The sequence below is a fragment of the Macrobrachium nipponense genome, chromosome 5 (assembly GCF_015104395.2).
Source record: "Macrobrachium nipponense isolate FS-2020 chromosome 5, ASM1510439v2, whole genome shotgun sequence".
NCBI lineage: Eukaryota > Metazoa > Arthropoda > Malacostraca > Decapoda > Palaemonidae > Macrobrachium > Macrobrachium nipponense.
In genome coordinates this window covers 137,297,006-137,310,736 of record NC_061107.1, presented here as the reverse complement: position 1 = coordinate 137,310,736, position 13,731 = coordinate 137,297,006, and the positions used below count along the sequence as shown (strand labels likewise).

Sequence of the window (13,731 nt, the reverse complement as noted above, 5' to 3'; positions counted from 1 at the left end):
TGAAAATGGGTGGGATAGCTTTTGTTGGCTCCCTCTTTAAAGGAGAAGAAAGGTTTATGATTTTATTATATTAATATATATAAGATTATATATATATATGTATATATATATATATATATATATATGTATGTATGTATGTATGTATATAATAGTTGCTTGCCTGTAGGTCAGCTGAAAATACTGGTATTATGTACCCTTTATTTTCACTTTTTCTCCTCTCCTAATCTTATTACTCCCCTCCTAATCTTATATCATTATTTGCTGTTATTTTTATCCTCTTCTTTTCTGTCTTATTACATGGTAGAAGATCAGCAATAAGAGAGGAAAAAATGGGGGTATATTTTTAGAATGGTGCCACAACACAGAGTTGGCACCTGGCATTGCTTACACAGTGCTGTCACAGAAGCCTACTTTTAAGACCCTGTTGCATCAGGAGACTTACTGAAAAGCTCTCTCGCATATAGATGTCTGAGATTTGTTGACGTCATTCTTAAGGGAAGCTGCTCTTAGCCAAGAGTAAGTTATTTTTCGAAGACATGTTGGTAGCATGAGTTATTCCGTTTCTCAAGATTCCCCTTCGCTGTAGCGGATAAATATTCTGTCTGTCAGTTCATCTACCACTCTGTAACTCATATCAAGTGCGTAACCGACTGTTAGTACCTTCGTATGCTTGAATGCAATACTAATCTAGAAATCAGTGGTTCTCGGTTCTCAGCCAGAGTGGAATTTTTCAGTTTTAAAGGGGGAATTGTGACCACTGATTAGCAGGCTCAAACTGACTAGAGGACCACACAAAGCGCAGTGTGAGAGGTCATGCTGGACTTCTCTCCGCCAGCTTGTGCGTTTGTTTTAGTATTTTGTTGCGTATCATTTGGAATGGCCCTTTTGAGGCAGACAGTTTTGGAAAGGGGACCGGGCGAAACCAACGAATTATTTTCTAGAGAAGACCTAAGGAAAAACGAAAAAGAAGAATCCAAAGTTATCCAAGACAGGACAAGTATAACTTTATCCTTTCTACTCTCAGCATCAGTAACCAAGTTAAAGAATTGTGCTTCCAAGTTAAAGAACTTGGAAGCACAATATTGCAGTGTAATCATTCTTCTGGTTCTACGCTTCTCATCGTAAAGAATTAATATTTGGGGTAAACTTTGAAGCTTGTAGCCTGATCGGTAGCTGTAAATTCTCAGACAGAGCAGAGAGAAAGCGAGACAATTTGACTACTTACTCGTCCGTAGATTCCGAGGAAATCCGATTCGTTGGGAAGGTTTCGCGTCCCGATATATGTTCCGAGTTGAGACATGAGACTTTCAACATCCTCCTGATTTTTCTTGTCATTTTTCACGTCGGCGTAATCTGTAGATGAAATGGACACGAATCATACCGAGAACGAATGCGAAAAGAACATTTTATCCATAATCGCTCTCCATTCTTCACATAGTGCCAAGGTACGCTTTCCACCAACTGCATCAGAACAGGACTCAATTACAATCGAAAACAAATTTACAGACTGCCAAGAGAAAGGCAATATAGTTCATTTCATCGAAAGGGTACCTTGAAATATCCCCCCTGGCATAGGTCAGCAGTCAGCAACCAGGGTTCATTTGTCTATCTGGTGAAAACACACATTTTAATAGTGAGAGGTCAGCAGAAAAAAAAAAATGTAACAGAATCAGATACGTAATTAAAGCTATTGAAGCAGCTTGATCATGATGCCAGAGGATATAAACGCAGAAGGAGATCTGTCAGCAGAACAAAAATGTAACAGAATAAGATACGTAATTAAAGCTACTGAAGCAGCTTAATCAGTATATAAACCCACAAGGAGGTCTACGAGGAACACTGTTAGGTTTAGCGGGATGACCGTGTTGGCCGTCACATACTTTTATCTTCAAGATGCCTGTAGATTTACTATTTTCTTACTTCAAGGAAGGAAGGACATGGGAAATCAAAATTGTATTATAAATTAACGGGAGTTATGATCCACAGTCGTTCGTAAGTTTTATTCACCCTTGAAAAGTGTGGATGAATGGCATCATTCGAAAAACATATTTTGTAATAACGATCGAAATTTATGTTCAGCATCACCTTCACTACCACCATTCTCTCTCTCTCCCCCCCCCCTCCCCCCTCTCCTCTCTCTCTCTCTCTCTCTCTCTCTCTCTGCAAAATCTTCTGTGTAATAACAGATCGTAACACATGGACAAAATTTTTATATCCTACAATCAAATAAATGCACGTATGACTGTCATTTATATTTGTTAGTGTATTTGTGCTTGAATGTCAAAAAACGACAATTACGTTTATATATATATAATATATATATATATATAATATAATATACAAACATACATACATACATTATATATAGTACTATTATATATATATTATATACATATATATGGTGTCACTAGATTCAGGCCCTTTTCTTGATTCTCATATATGGAAATACATATACTAGCAATATGCTACTAATCTTAACCATATATATCAACATTCATTGCTCCGTCTTCCTGATTTCTATTTTTTATGTCATAACCTTTCTTTTATAACATTTATTCTCAACTTTCTCCCCTTGCAAATATTTTCAGATTCTTCCACCATTTTGTGCATTTTCTCTGTGTACTATCCCAGATAAATCCGGTGTCATCTGCAAACTTTAACCATTATCCATATGGTATTTATGAATCATGTTTTTTATCTCACATCTTTGTTGTCTCCCCCCCAACCCCCTATTTTTTCTCTCAGACTTCTAATAGCACTCCATCGGTAAAGATTAAAACATTTCTGGAGACAACTTCATTGTCTCAGACCCACTAACGTAATAAACAGGCCACTCCCCCATTCTCACTCGTTCCAGTGCGTGCTTCACCCTATATCATAAGCATTTCCAGCGCCTCAGTGGCGTGGTTGGTTTGGTGTTTGCTTCCCACCTCGGTGGTCGCGGGTTCGATTCTCGGCCATTCCATTGAGGAGTGAGAGATGTGTATATTCCTGGTGATAGAAGTTCACTCTCGACGTGGTTCGGAAGTCACGTCAAGCCGTTGGTCCCGTTGCTGAATAACCGCTGGTTCCATGCAACGTAAAAACACCATACAAACAAACATAAGCATTTCCTCTCTCTAACTCGATCCACTCACCCTCTTCCCTGTTTAAACCAACACCGTTCTTCGTCTACCAGTTCTTTTGAATCTGTTTTACTTTCCTGTTTCTTTTGCTAAACGTCTTATTTCCACTTACTGTTTTCATTTCCTCCTCTTAACCTCTTAGTGAAAAACACTGGCTAAAGATTCTATCACCCCATCGTGAAATTCTGCACAGACGTCGTCTGCCACTTCCATTTAAGGTTTTAACCCCATCACTTTTGTCATTCATGTTCTCCATATGCTATCCCGACTTCCTTTTCATCAAACTCACTTGCATTATTCACATTTAATGTCAAAGTTTTACTATTCATTTCCAGATAAAACCTTTTTTTTTTCACTCCATTCAGTCAGATAATGATCAGATGTATACTTTCAGTAACTCCAGTTTCCACCTTTACATTCAACAATATACTCTTCAATTTATTCTCTATTTACATGAACTATATAGGTCCTACTACTCCCTTTCCATTATTTGAATCTATGCCTTTTTTTTTTGGAGTGAAAGTAGGATTTTGGATGATTGGATTGTCACTTTGCTACAAACCCAAAATGACATAGGCTCAAATCCTGGTCTGGGTGGCAGGATTTTGTAATAGTTACCATGTCGTGTTAAAATAAATTATTCATACAGGCAGTCCCCAGGTTACGGCGTGGGTTCCATTCCCGGCAGGGCACTGTAAGCCGAAAATCGCCTTAACCCGATTCATCATAATTATAATGGGAATAAATAGCACTTACAGCTCTGTTACAACGCCGTGAAGCAAGTAACGACGGCGCCGTAAATCCACTTACAGCACTGAGATATATATATATATATATATATATATATATATATATATATATTATATATATATATATATATATTGGTTTAGAGTTTTCAAGGATAGTTAATTCATTATGCTAGACTGATATCATCAGCATGAAGACTGCTTCCATAGAGTAGAAAAAAACTTGATTTCGAAACGGTTAAGATATGATTTGGTTAAGTCATTATTATTATTATTATTATTATTATTATTATTATTATTATTATTATTATTATTATTATTATTATTATTATTATTATTATTATTATGGTTGTTGTTGTGTTGTTGTTGTTGTTGTTGTTGTTTCTCAGTAAGGGGTAAATATACGGCAATCTCCTGTTATTTTTTGTAACGAGGGAGAGAGAGAGAGAGATTAGGAGAGGGGAAAGGCACCAAATACAATACTAAAACTGTATACTATAATGAAGATAAGTATGTGACGCCACACAGATATGACAAATTATTATTTAAGCAAGGTGAGAGAGGAGACGAAAACATATATGAGAGATTTATCATTTCACCAAAACTTACGATTCATAAGGTCTCTGAACCTTCTGCCTTCTTTCTCGTTATATTTTTCCACTATTTTGTCGCCTCCGTTCTGGAGAAAGGAAAATGTCCTTTAATGCAGTTGTCTTAAAGGTCAAATTCATTTTTTCATCGGCAAGAAGATACACGTGGAAAGATATGACAAGATTCTATAATGACTAGCTATTTTTGTTTCAGCACTGAATTGTCAGAGAAGTAAGGTACTCTAATCAGTCTTTTTGCGTTTGATTGTTTAGGCGCAATGGTGAATTGGTGAATATGTCAGTAAATCAGAAGTATTATATTGCAAGCAGCCATGATGAATAATTATCTCTGGATGTTACTGCGTTGCTCAAGATTCATACAACTTCGTGCGTTTCAGGTTTATTCCCTAGAACTTTGAATTCTGACAATTCAGGTTTATTCTCAGAACTTTGAATTCTGGCAAGATAATGGAATATTTTTAAATTAAATCAAGGACTATTAAATTATTTACTTATAGCTCTTTTTATACGTTTTATTTGATCTTGATATTTCTTAGTAAGAATAAATATTTTAAAGGGTTTCATGAAAGACTGGTAGCAACCAAAATCATGTATAAAAAATAAACTGTCTTGTGCTACATTCAGTGAATTTATAAGTAAAATGTAAAAATCTGAGTGCTCTAAAGTACCATCCTATTTATGCTTCTTATATTTATAAAAATGTACCAATCTTTAAAGGTACGTTACCATTGTAAAAGCGATTCAGCCAATCAAAATAACTGTCAGTAGTTAGAATACAAGATCACCTCACTTGGGAGTGATAGAGGGACAATTGGAATAGGAGTGAGGGAGAAATGACTAGAAATGATTAAATTGTCCTTAGAAAATGATTAAGTTCCTTATGTAAAGATTTTCTACCTGCACTTTTTTTGTGCATGTGTACAGTTTAGGGCAAAACGAAAAACTTTTTTCATGAATATCGTACATTTTGAAATTGTAACATTGTTGAATACAGATTTCAAATCGCCTTGTACAAATTTAATAACTTTTTAGAAAAAAAAAACTGCATCCTAAATTAGTATATATTGTTATTGAAGAAACACTAATGTTGTCCAAGACCACTTGCTAATAACTTTATTGAAAGCTGAAGTACTCTGTAATAGTTATTTCACCTTAAATGAGTAAAACTAGCAATATTTGTACTGGTGTGAACTAGGAAAGGTTTTCCAAAAATTAGCGAAGGAAGTTTATGCAAAACATTTAGAAGTAAATACATTTAGTATTAAAACATTTGTCACAGAATAATACTACGCATATTATGTCAATGTAACAAAAAAATACTTTTTTTCCAGTCTGGCTATGATCTTCAGTTGGACTGTTGTAATATATTTGTTAGATTCGTTCAAATTGTATCTCAGCACTGTGGGTATATACAGTTTTTTTTACTGGGCGATATTAGTCATTTTCGTAACACTACTTTTTGTAAGATTTTTATCCAAATGTATTAAAGGAAAGAGAGTAATCCAATTATAAACTTACAAAAAAGTAATACTGATTTTCTCTCTGTTGTATTTTATTTTCTTTTTGTTAGAAAATATAATAATATTGTCAGGCGTTTAAAAAAATCAGAATTAGCAATATATTCAGGCCCCCTAACGTCAAATACGAGATCCTAGAAAGGGCAGATAGCGAAAAAGTTTGGTATAGTATGCAGTTTTCACGTAACTTAAATATTCCTAATTTCTCGAGGAGTTATAGAACGTACACAAGAGAGCGAATTAAAGGCTATTTACCTGTAATCTGAAGATGATGCGTGCAAGTAACCTGACGAAGGCCGGAGGGACGTTGTTCGCCAGTCTCTGCAACCTATGACACTCATATTGATGGATGTCCCAGCCAAGTCTGACACAGTCTTCGCTACAGTACCAAGGCACTCGACATCCTTTGCAGGGTTTGATCAACTTCTTCCTGTAAAACGAAAACGTGCAATAATTGTGCTAGGCGTAGCTTATATATTTTAAAGATAAGTTAATATCTACGATGTTGATATTTTTGAGATGCGCAGTCTCCATGTTTAAATATCTTGAGAAATGTTAAATTTTCATTAATTATTTTTTCTTAGATACAAAATTGCGCGGCGAATGAGCAATATCAACTTTCTTATATACAAAGCCAGCTGGCTATGTACTGCCGCATGTTTTCCGATTCATCCGTAAATAATCAGAGGTTTTGTTTTATTGTCACGGTATATATATATATATAATATATATATATATATATATATATATATATAATATATATATTATATGTGTGTGTGTGTGCTGCGTGTGTGTGTTTGTGTGCGTGTATGTAAAGGTGATGCCACGGAGGAAAATAAAAAGACGAGAAATGCCTCGAGTAAAGGGACGTATAGACCGAAAGATCTTAGGATTTCTCTTTTCATTTTCCTCCGTGGCCATCACTTTTATTTATACATAGCATCACGTTTTATATATTTCGTGATCAAGTTATTCATGCATGCATGTATGTATGTATGATGATGTATGTATGTATGTGTATGTAGTATGTATGTATGTATGTATGTATTTATATATTATATATATTATATATATATTAATTATATATAACAATATAAAATACAATACTTTATACATCATTAGCATAGAAAACATATTATTATTATATAAATATATATACATATATATAGATATATATATATACATCTAATATATTATATATATATATATATATAGATATATAGATATAGATATAGATATTAGATATAGATAGTCTAGATATAGATATAGATATAGATATTAGATATAGATATAGATATATGATATAGATATTTATATATATATATATATATATATATATATATATATATATATATATAATATATATATATATATATACATATATATATAAAACAAAAAAAAACAAAATGATTGACATTGTGAGTTTGGCTTGAATAAGGAGCACTATTTAGAATAATCGGAAATGGAAATAGCGCTATAAAGACAAGTAATGTTACGTGACGACTACGTAAGGTGGTTTCTGGGGCGGTCATGGGTTAGGAGATCTCGGCCGCTGGCATTTTCCGCAGGATTATATTTGGATAACTAAAATGGACAAAAAAAAGGGGGAACGGTACATATGAGATATAGATAATACAATACAAAATGATAGAAATTCATCTAAACGGGAAAACGAATCGGCTAAAGATATTAGGCAAGTCAGCAAAGCGTGTTTACTTGTATATGAATTCGGTCAATGGTTCCACGTAGAGGACCGCCTCTTTTGGCACTTTGAGATGGAGTCTTTCATACACGCCGCCTCGACTGTTTCGGTATCCAAATAACCATACCGACATTCCTCGAATCTAGAGCATTTGTTGTAATATACATATTTCATACCACTTAGTGGAGAAAGGACATATTTGACAGGAAAGAAGCAGTTCCTGAAAAATAATCGTGCCTTGTACTACATAAAAGTGACATTCAATTGAGTACCCTAGAATTGTCGACGATTTACCTGACGTTCAGCGATTTAGTGTATTATACACAGCAAAGCAAAATAACTCACTCTTGTGATACGAAGCAGTAATCACAATATTCAGACAAATGGTGGTCGTTGATGATGTGGGCGAATGGCTCTGAACTTAGAATCAAATCTCCTCGGCAAACAGGCTTTTTCTTCACTGGGTTACGACTACGGAGAGATATGTAATAATCCCTCATCTTCTGACTGTTATATTTTTTTCCGTAATAGTCTTGCCTTACGCAGCTGTGATTGGAGTTCTGTAATTTTTCCGCTTTAAATAACTCGTCAATGTTGATTTTTTTCGTATGATTGCGGGATCACTTCCAACTAGACACTGGTAGACTTTGCAGTATTCTCCGGTTTTAATGTTTCGCCCACCCTTCTCTTTCCTCTTTCCTACCTTGATTTTTTTTCTTGGTCTATGGCCAAGTCTTTCCCCTCTCCCCTAACCTTCCTCCAATATTTATATTTTCCCACTCGTGGTTGTGAGTCATCTATTTTTTCCTGTCTCGCAGCCTTCCTTCACACGAGAAAAACTTTGACGAAAGACTGCAGGGCTAAAATATCTTTCCTTCAGTGCTCGTCTGCACTAGCTTTTCTCCATGCCGGAGTAGGAAGTTTGTCTTCTCTATCATCCTAAAACAACTCTATTAGAAAACGAGTATATCGACCACAAATACCACCTGTTAAATGTAAGTGCCGCAGCCCTGATTTGACAGTTTTTCTCCTTTTTTTTTTGTGTCTCTCTTGACATCAGATTCCAAGTCTCTTTCTCTCATATGCAATTGTAAGTAGAACGAAGTGACGTTGCCAGAGATTCATATCATACAGCCAGGAAGGGATTAAATTTAATGATGTTTGATTACATTTGAATTGCATTTTATTAGAATCACACTTACTGATCTGAACTAAATATGAATAATATTAATATTAATTTGACTTATATGTTTATTTGTACTTCAGAGTTCACTTTGGGGGTAGGAAGGCGGTACCTTTCGTCGTCGTGAACAAGTTTTGGCCGTACATTATTTCAAACTGGCCGAAATAATGAAGTAATAATAATAATTAAAAAAAATTGAGAGATAGAAAATCCTAGGTCATGATGGAATTAGTTCAGAGATGATTTTAGCTGAAATTGGAGTGACGTCACTTTTGTAGAATATAGATTGAAAGAAAGCTCGATGGCTGGGTACCTACTTGACTGAATGTAATGGCCCATTTACATATAAGGTATGGCACTTTGTCACTTTCACTTTCATTATGCCATTACCCTCCAATGTTGGAAATTTTGAAGCTCTGTTATTAAAGATCAAAGGACAATATATATATATATATATATATATAAATATATAGATAATTTTTATATATATATATTATCTATATATTATATATTGGCCTTTATATCTTCTTTAATGATACGTGGGAATGTAGACCCTCCACCGATGATATCAGTTATCAGTTTTGAAGCTCTGCTTATGAATGTCACCCCCTCGTATTGGGACCACCTTGACGTGGTGAGGGGGCTCTTGAACCCTAGGAATTCGTTCCCGAGTTCAAACCCAAGGGTCCCAAACATCCTATGATTCTAAATATTTGGCATAATTTTTGTGGAACTTTCCACCTTTGCTGAAATTTACTGGACCTGGTAAACAGAAAAGATATCATAGCTGGGACTGGGTTTCATAACTGAAGGTAAATAGTGGGAACCGTGGCAGGACCATCAACTGCCCGATAATGTTCGGACCTGAGTGATATGAGGCGGAACTATTTTGCAAGGCTGGACCACGGATTCCAGGGGGTGTCTAGTTTTGCGGATAGGACTCTCGGCATTCTGTCCGGTTTGCCTATAATGTGATTAGGGTGGGGATAATTGTATTCTGGTAATATTCTCAGTCCTATCAAGAGGGTTTGGCTTACACTTGGGCCACTCTAAATCATGTTGTGCCATCCCCTGTGGGGTAGGTAGGGTAGGGACGCGGACATTTGGGAGTCGGTTCTCACTTGTGCCATTAGTGGAAGAATAAACTGCATGAAAGGCTGATGATATCTTTTTAAGGTTTTCAGGTTTATTTTTTCTTTTTTTCTTTACTTTAATCTTTATGATAGATACGAATAAAGATTCAAGTACCCCTGGACCCTTTGACGGTAGTGAATCGGCACATTTGATGGCTGCAGGAACCTCCACTGGCAACCTTCCTCTGGAAAATTCAATCAAACCTTCCAGTGTAATTACACTGAAACCCTATGCTCCAGTACTAAGTAAAGGGAAATTTAGTAAAAATATAGCATCTGAAATAGGACCCAGAATGTTTGAAAACTCGTATGATAAATATTTGACTTTTAATTTGGAAGACTCTAATTGTAACATTTTTAATGTACATAGAGATATTGTCAAATGTTGTGGCCGAGAGCCTAAGATTTCTTCTGAGGGGCGAGGAAAGCCGACAGTGGAATCTGCCTCAGCAAAAGAAAGTGACAAACTAAAAACATTATCGTACCTTGAAGGAATTAAAGTAGAGTGTGCAGTACATGCTTTTTGGAATTACTCCAAGGGAATGATATATGCACCCCAGCTTATGATATACTCTGAAGAAAAGCTAGTAGAAGAATTAAAAGATCAAGGTGTAATAGAATTGAAAGAAGATAAATGGAGTCCTTGTCCCACTTCCCAATTTAATTGTTACATTCAATTCCACCCGATTGCCTAGTATAGTGAAAGCAGCCTGGTTACGTTTCAAGGTTAAACAATATATCCCAAGACTGAGGAGATGTTTTCATTGTCAAGAATTCGGACATATGTTGGGGTCTTGTAGACAGAAACTACAAGGCAAGCCTGCCACTTGTGTCAAATGTAGTGAACCAGAGCATGGCATATGTAATATACAAGCCAGATGTATACATTGTGGAGACAGTCATCCATCATCTTCACTTACCTGTGATGTATGCATCATGGAAAAAGAAATTCAAACATGAAGGATAACCGAGCGTATCACATTTAGGGGCAAAAGAGAGAGTGTCGAATCAGTACATTAGACCAGGAATATCCTTTTCCAGTGTTGCTGCCAACCGAAGAAGAAATATCAGAGTTACCAAGGATAAAAAATAAAAAACAAGTGGTGACCTGTGCTCATGCCTCTTCGAAGGCTGCGCCAGTGATTTCTGGCGCTCCTGCCTCTTCGGAGGCAGTGCCAGTTGATTCTGGCACTCCTGCCTCGTTGGAGGCAGTGCCGGTTGATTCTGGTACTCTTGCCTCTTTGGAGGCAGTGCCAGTGATTTCTTGCACTCTTGCTTCTATGGAAGCAGAGCCAGTGATTTCTGGTACTCCTGCCTCTCTGGAGGCTGTGCCGAGGGGTACCTGGCACTCCTGCCTCACTGGAGGCTGTACCAGCGTTAAATGGTGCTTCTGATCCTTTGGAGGATGCACCAATGTCCGATCCTCACACCCCTCCTCAGGCAGCACCAGCTTTGTCTGGTGTTCCTGAGACTGATAACCCTCTGAAAAGGAAGGCAGCCATAAATAATTGGTCTCCTTCCAGAAAAAAGGAGCAAGTCAGTAAGCTGAAAGCTCTTAAAAGAGGCTCCAATCTAACAGCCTCTAAAGGAAAATAAAATTCGTTAATTTCCTCCAGTGGAACTGTCAGGGATTAAGCGCTAAATGGGAAGAGTTAAGGCTGCTCATATCAGAAGTGTCTCCTGTTTGTATAGCTCTGCAGGAGACAATGATTGGTAATAATATGTGCCCCAGCCCACGAGAGTATACATCCTATCACTCCACCTATAATTTGAATATTGGAACCCATGGCGGTGTTGCTTTGTATGTTCAAAATGACACCCCACAAAATCCTATTAGTATCCAATCAGCATTGCATGTGATAGGTGTGCAGATCCATTTGCAAAGAAAATAAACAGTATGCTCTCTTTATCTACCACCTAATGAAGCCTTCCCCATCAATGAATTTAAATCTTATTCAACAGTTACCACGCCCTTTTGTTATTTTGGGAGATATGAATAGCAGAAGTCCTCTTTGGGGTGACATCATCACCAATCAAAGAGGAAGGTGCTTAGGTTCCATCATAGAAGATGAAAATGTGGGGATCCTCAACTCTGGGGAGTCTACACATTTTCATGTTCAAACAGGCACGTTATCAGCAATTGATTTATCTATAAGTAGTGATGACTGTCTTATTGACTTTAATTGAAAAGCTATAAATGATAGATTTACTAGTGACCATTTTCCAATAGTGGTGAGTGTAGCATCAAGTCCTCCATCTTCAAGGCTACCTAAATGGAACATTGGTAAAGCGGATTGGTCAACATTCCAGGAGCACAGTTTCCCTGTGTAGATGACGCTCTTGACTTTTTGAATACAATAATGTTCTCGGCTGGTCTTCAATCTATACCTAGGACTTCTGGCATATTTATCCGCCGACCAGTTCACTGGTGGACTCGTAAATGCCAGGAAACTCATAGAACTATGATATCTGCCTTCACCAGATACTGCAGACGAAAATGTGAGTATTATCGTGTTGAATTTCGAAAAGCAAGAGCTCATTTTCGATGGAAATCAAAAAAGCACGAAAAGAATCTTGGACGATCTTCATATCTTCACTAAATTCGAAAACTCCATTGACTCTGGTTTGGAAGAGAGTTAGAAAAATAGCAGGCAAGTTCACTCCTTGTCAACCTCCAGTTATCAAGATCAGTGGTTGCGAGGTAGCAGACCCTCAGTTAGTGGCAAATGAATTTGCTAATCATTTTGCTAATGTTACAAAGAAAAATGATGATAGACCCTATTCAGCTCAAAGAACATATATTCCCCAAGCTTTGGGAGATGTTAAAATTAATGCCATTCGTGAAACCTGGAAAAGATCCATTCAAGACAGAAAATTATCATCCTATTGCATTGACATCATGCTTGTGTAAAATCATGGGAAAATGGTGAACATACGCGTGATGTGTCACTTGGAACGGGGTAAATATCTGTCACCTGCTCAGTGTGGTTTTCGAAGTATGCCTTCCACAAATGATGTATTGGTTTGGATGGAATCTTCAATATGCGAAGCTTTTGCCGACAAGCAGCATCACTTCACTGTTTTCTTTGATCTAGAGAAGGCTTATGATACAACATGGAGATATGGCATTTTGAGGGTCCTTTATGAATGTAACCTGAGAGGCAATTTGCCCCTCTTTATTTTGTTTTTTAAACAGGTTATTTCAGGTTCAGGTTGGAGCAACAATGTCAGATGTATTCAATCAAGGAGTACCACAAGGAAGTGTTTTAAGTGTAACCTTGTTCGCCTTGGTAATCAATGGGGTTTCTAAAATAATTCCCCCAGATATAACATATACCCTTTTTGTTGACGACCTGTCGATTTCCTTTGCAGCATCAAGGATGGCAGTGGCTGGACCCCGCCTTCAGCTCTGCATTGATAATATAGTAAAGTGGGCTGAGGTTAATGGTTTTAGACTTTCTGCCAGTAAAAGAGTAACTATGTACTTTTGTTGTATAAGGGGAATTCACCCTGATCCAGATTTATTCATTCATAGGCAGAGAATTCCATGTGTTGGTGAAACAAGGTTTCTTGGTTATATTTTTGATAGCAAGCTGACCTGGATTCCACATCTGAAATATATTAAGGCAAAATGCTTGAAAGCAATGAATTTGCTGAAAGTCCTGTCTCACACTTCGTGGGGTGCAGACGGAACTCAGATGTTGAGATTATATA

General features: G+C 36.7%; 1 protein-coding gene across 2 annotated transcripts in view; it reads right to left on the bottom strand.

Moving 5' to 3' along the window:
- Positions 1 to 8,357, bottom strand: part of LOC135215660 (histone-lysine N-methyltransferase SMYD3-like) — a 24,902-nt gene extending 16,545 nt beyond the window's left edge. The window contains exons 1-4 of one of the 2 annotated variants that reach the window (XM_064250603.1): positions 8,047 to 8,356; positions 6,255 to 6,429; positions 4,481 to 4,550; positions 1,226 to 1,353 (exon numbers count right to left, since the gene is read on the bottom strand). In XM_064250603.1, the coding sequence (XP_064106673.1) occupies positions 1,226 to 1,353; positions 4,481 to 4,550; positions 6,255 to 6,429; positions 8,047 to 8,201 (528 nt within the window). In that variant the 5' untranslated portion in view covers positions 8,202 to 8,356. Of the gene's footprint in view, positions 1 to 1,225; positions 1,354 to 4,480; positions 4,551 to 6,254; positions 6,430 to 8,046 lie in introns of both variants that reach the window. The other variant, XM_064250604.1, reaches the window with a different exon arrangement.
- Between the last annotated feature and the right edge of the window lie 5,374 nt (positions 8,358 to 13,731).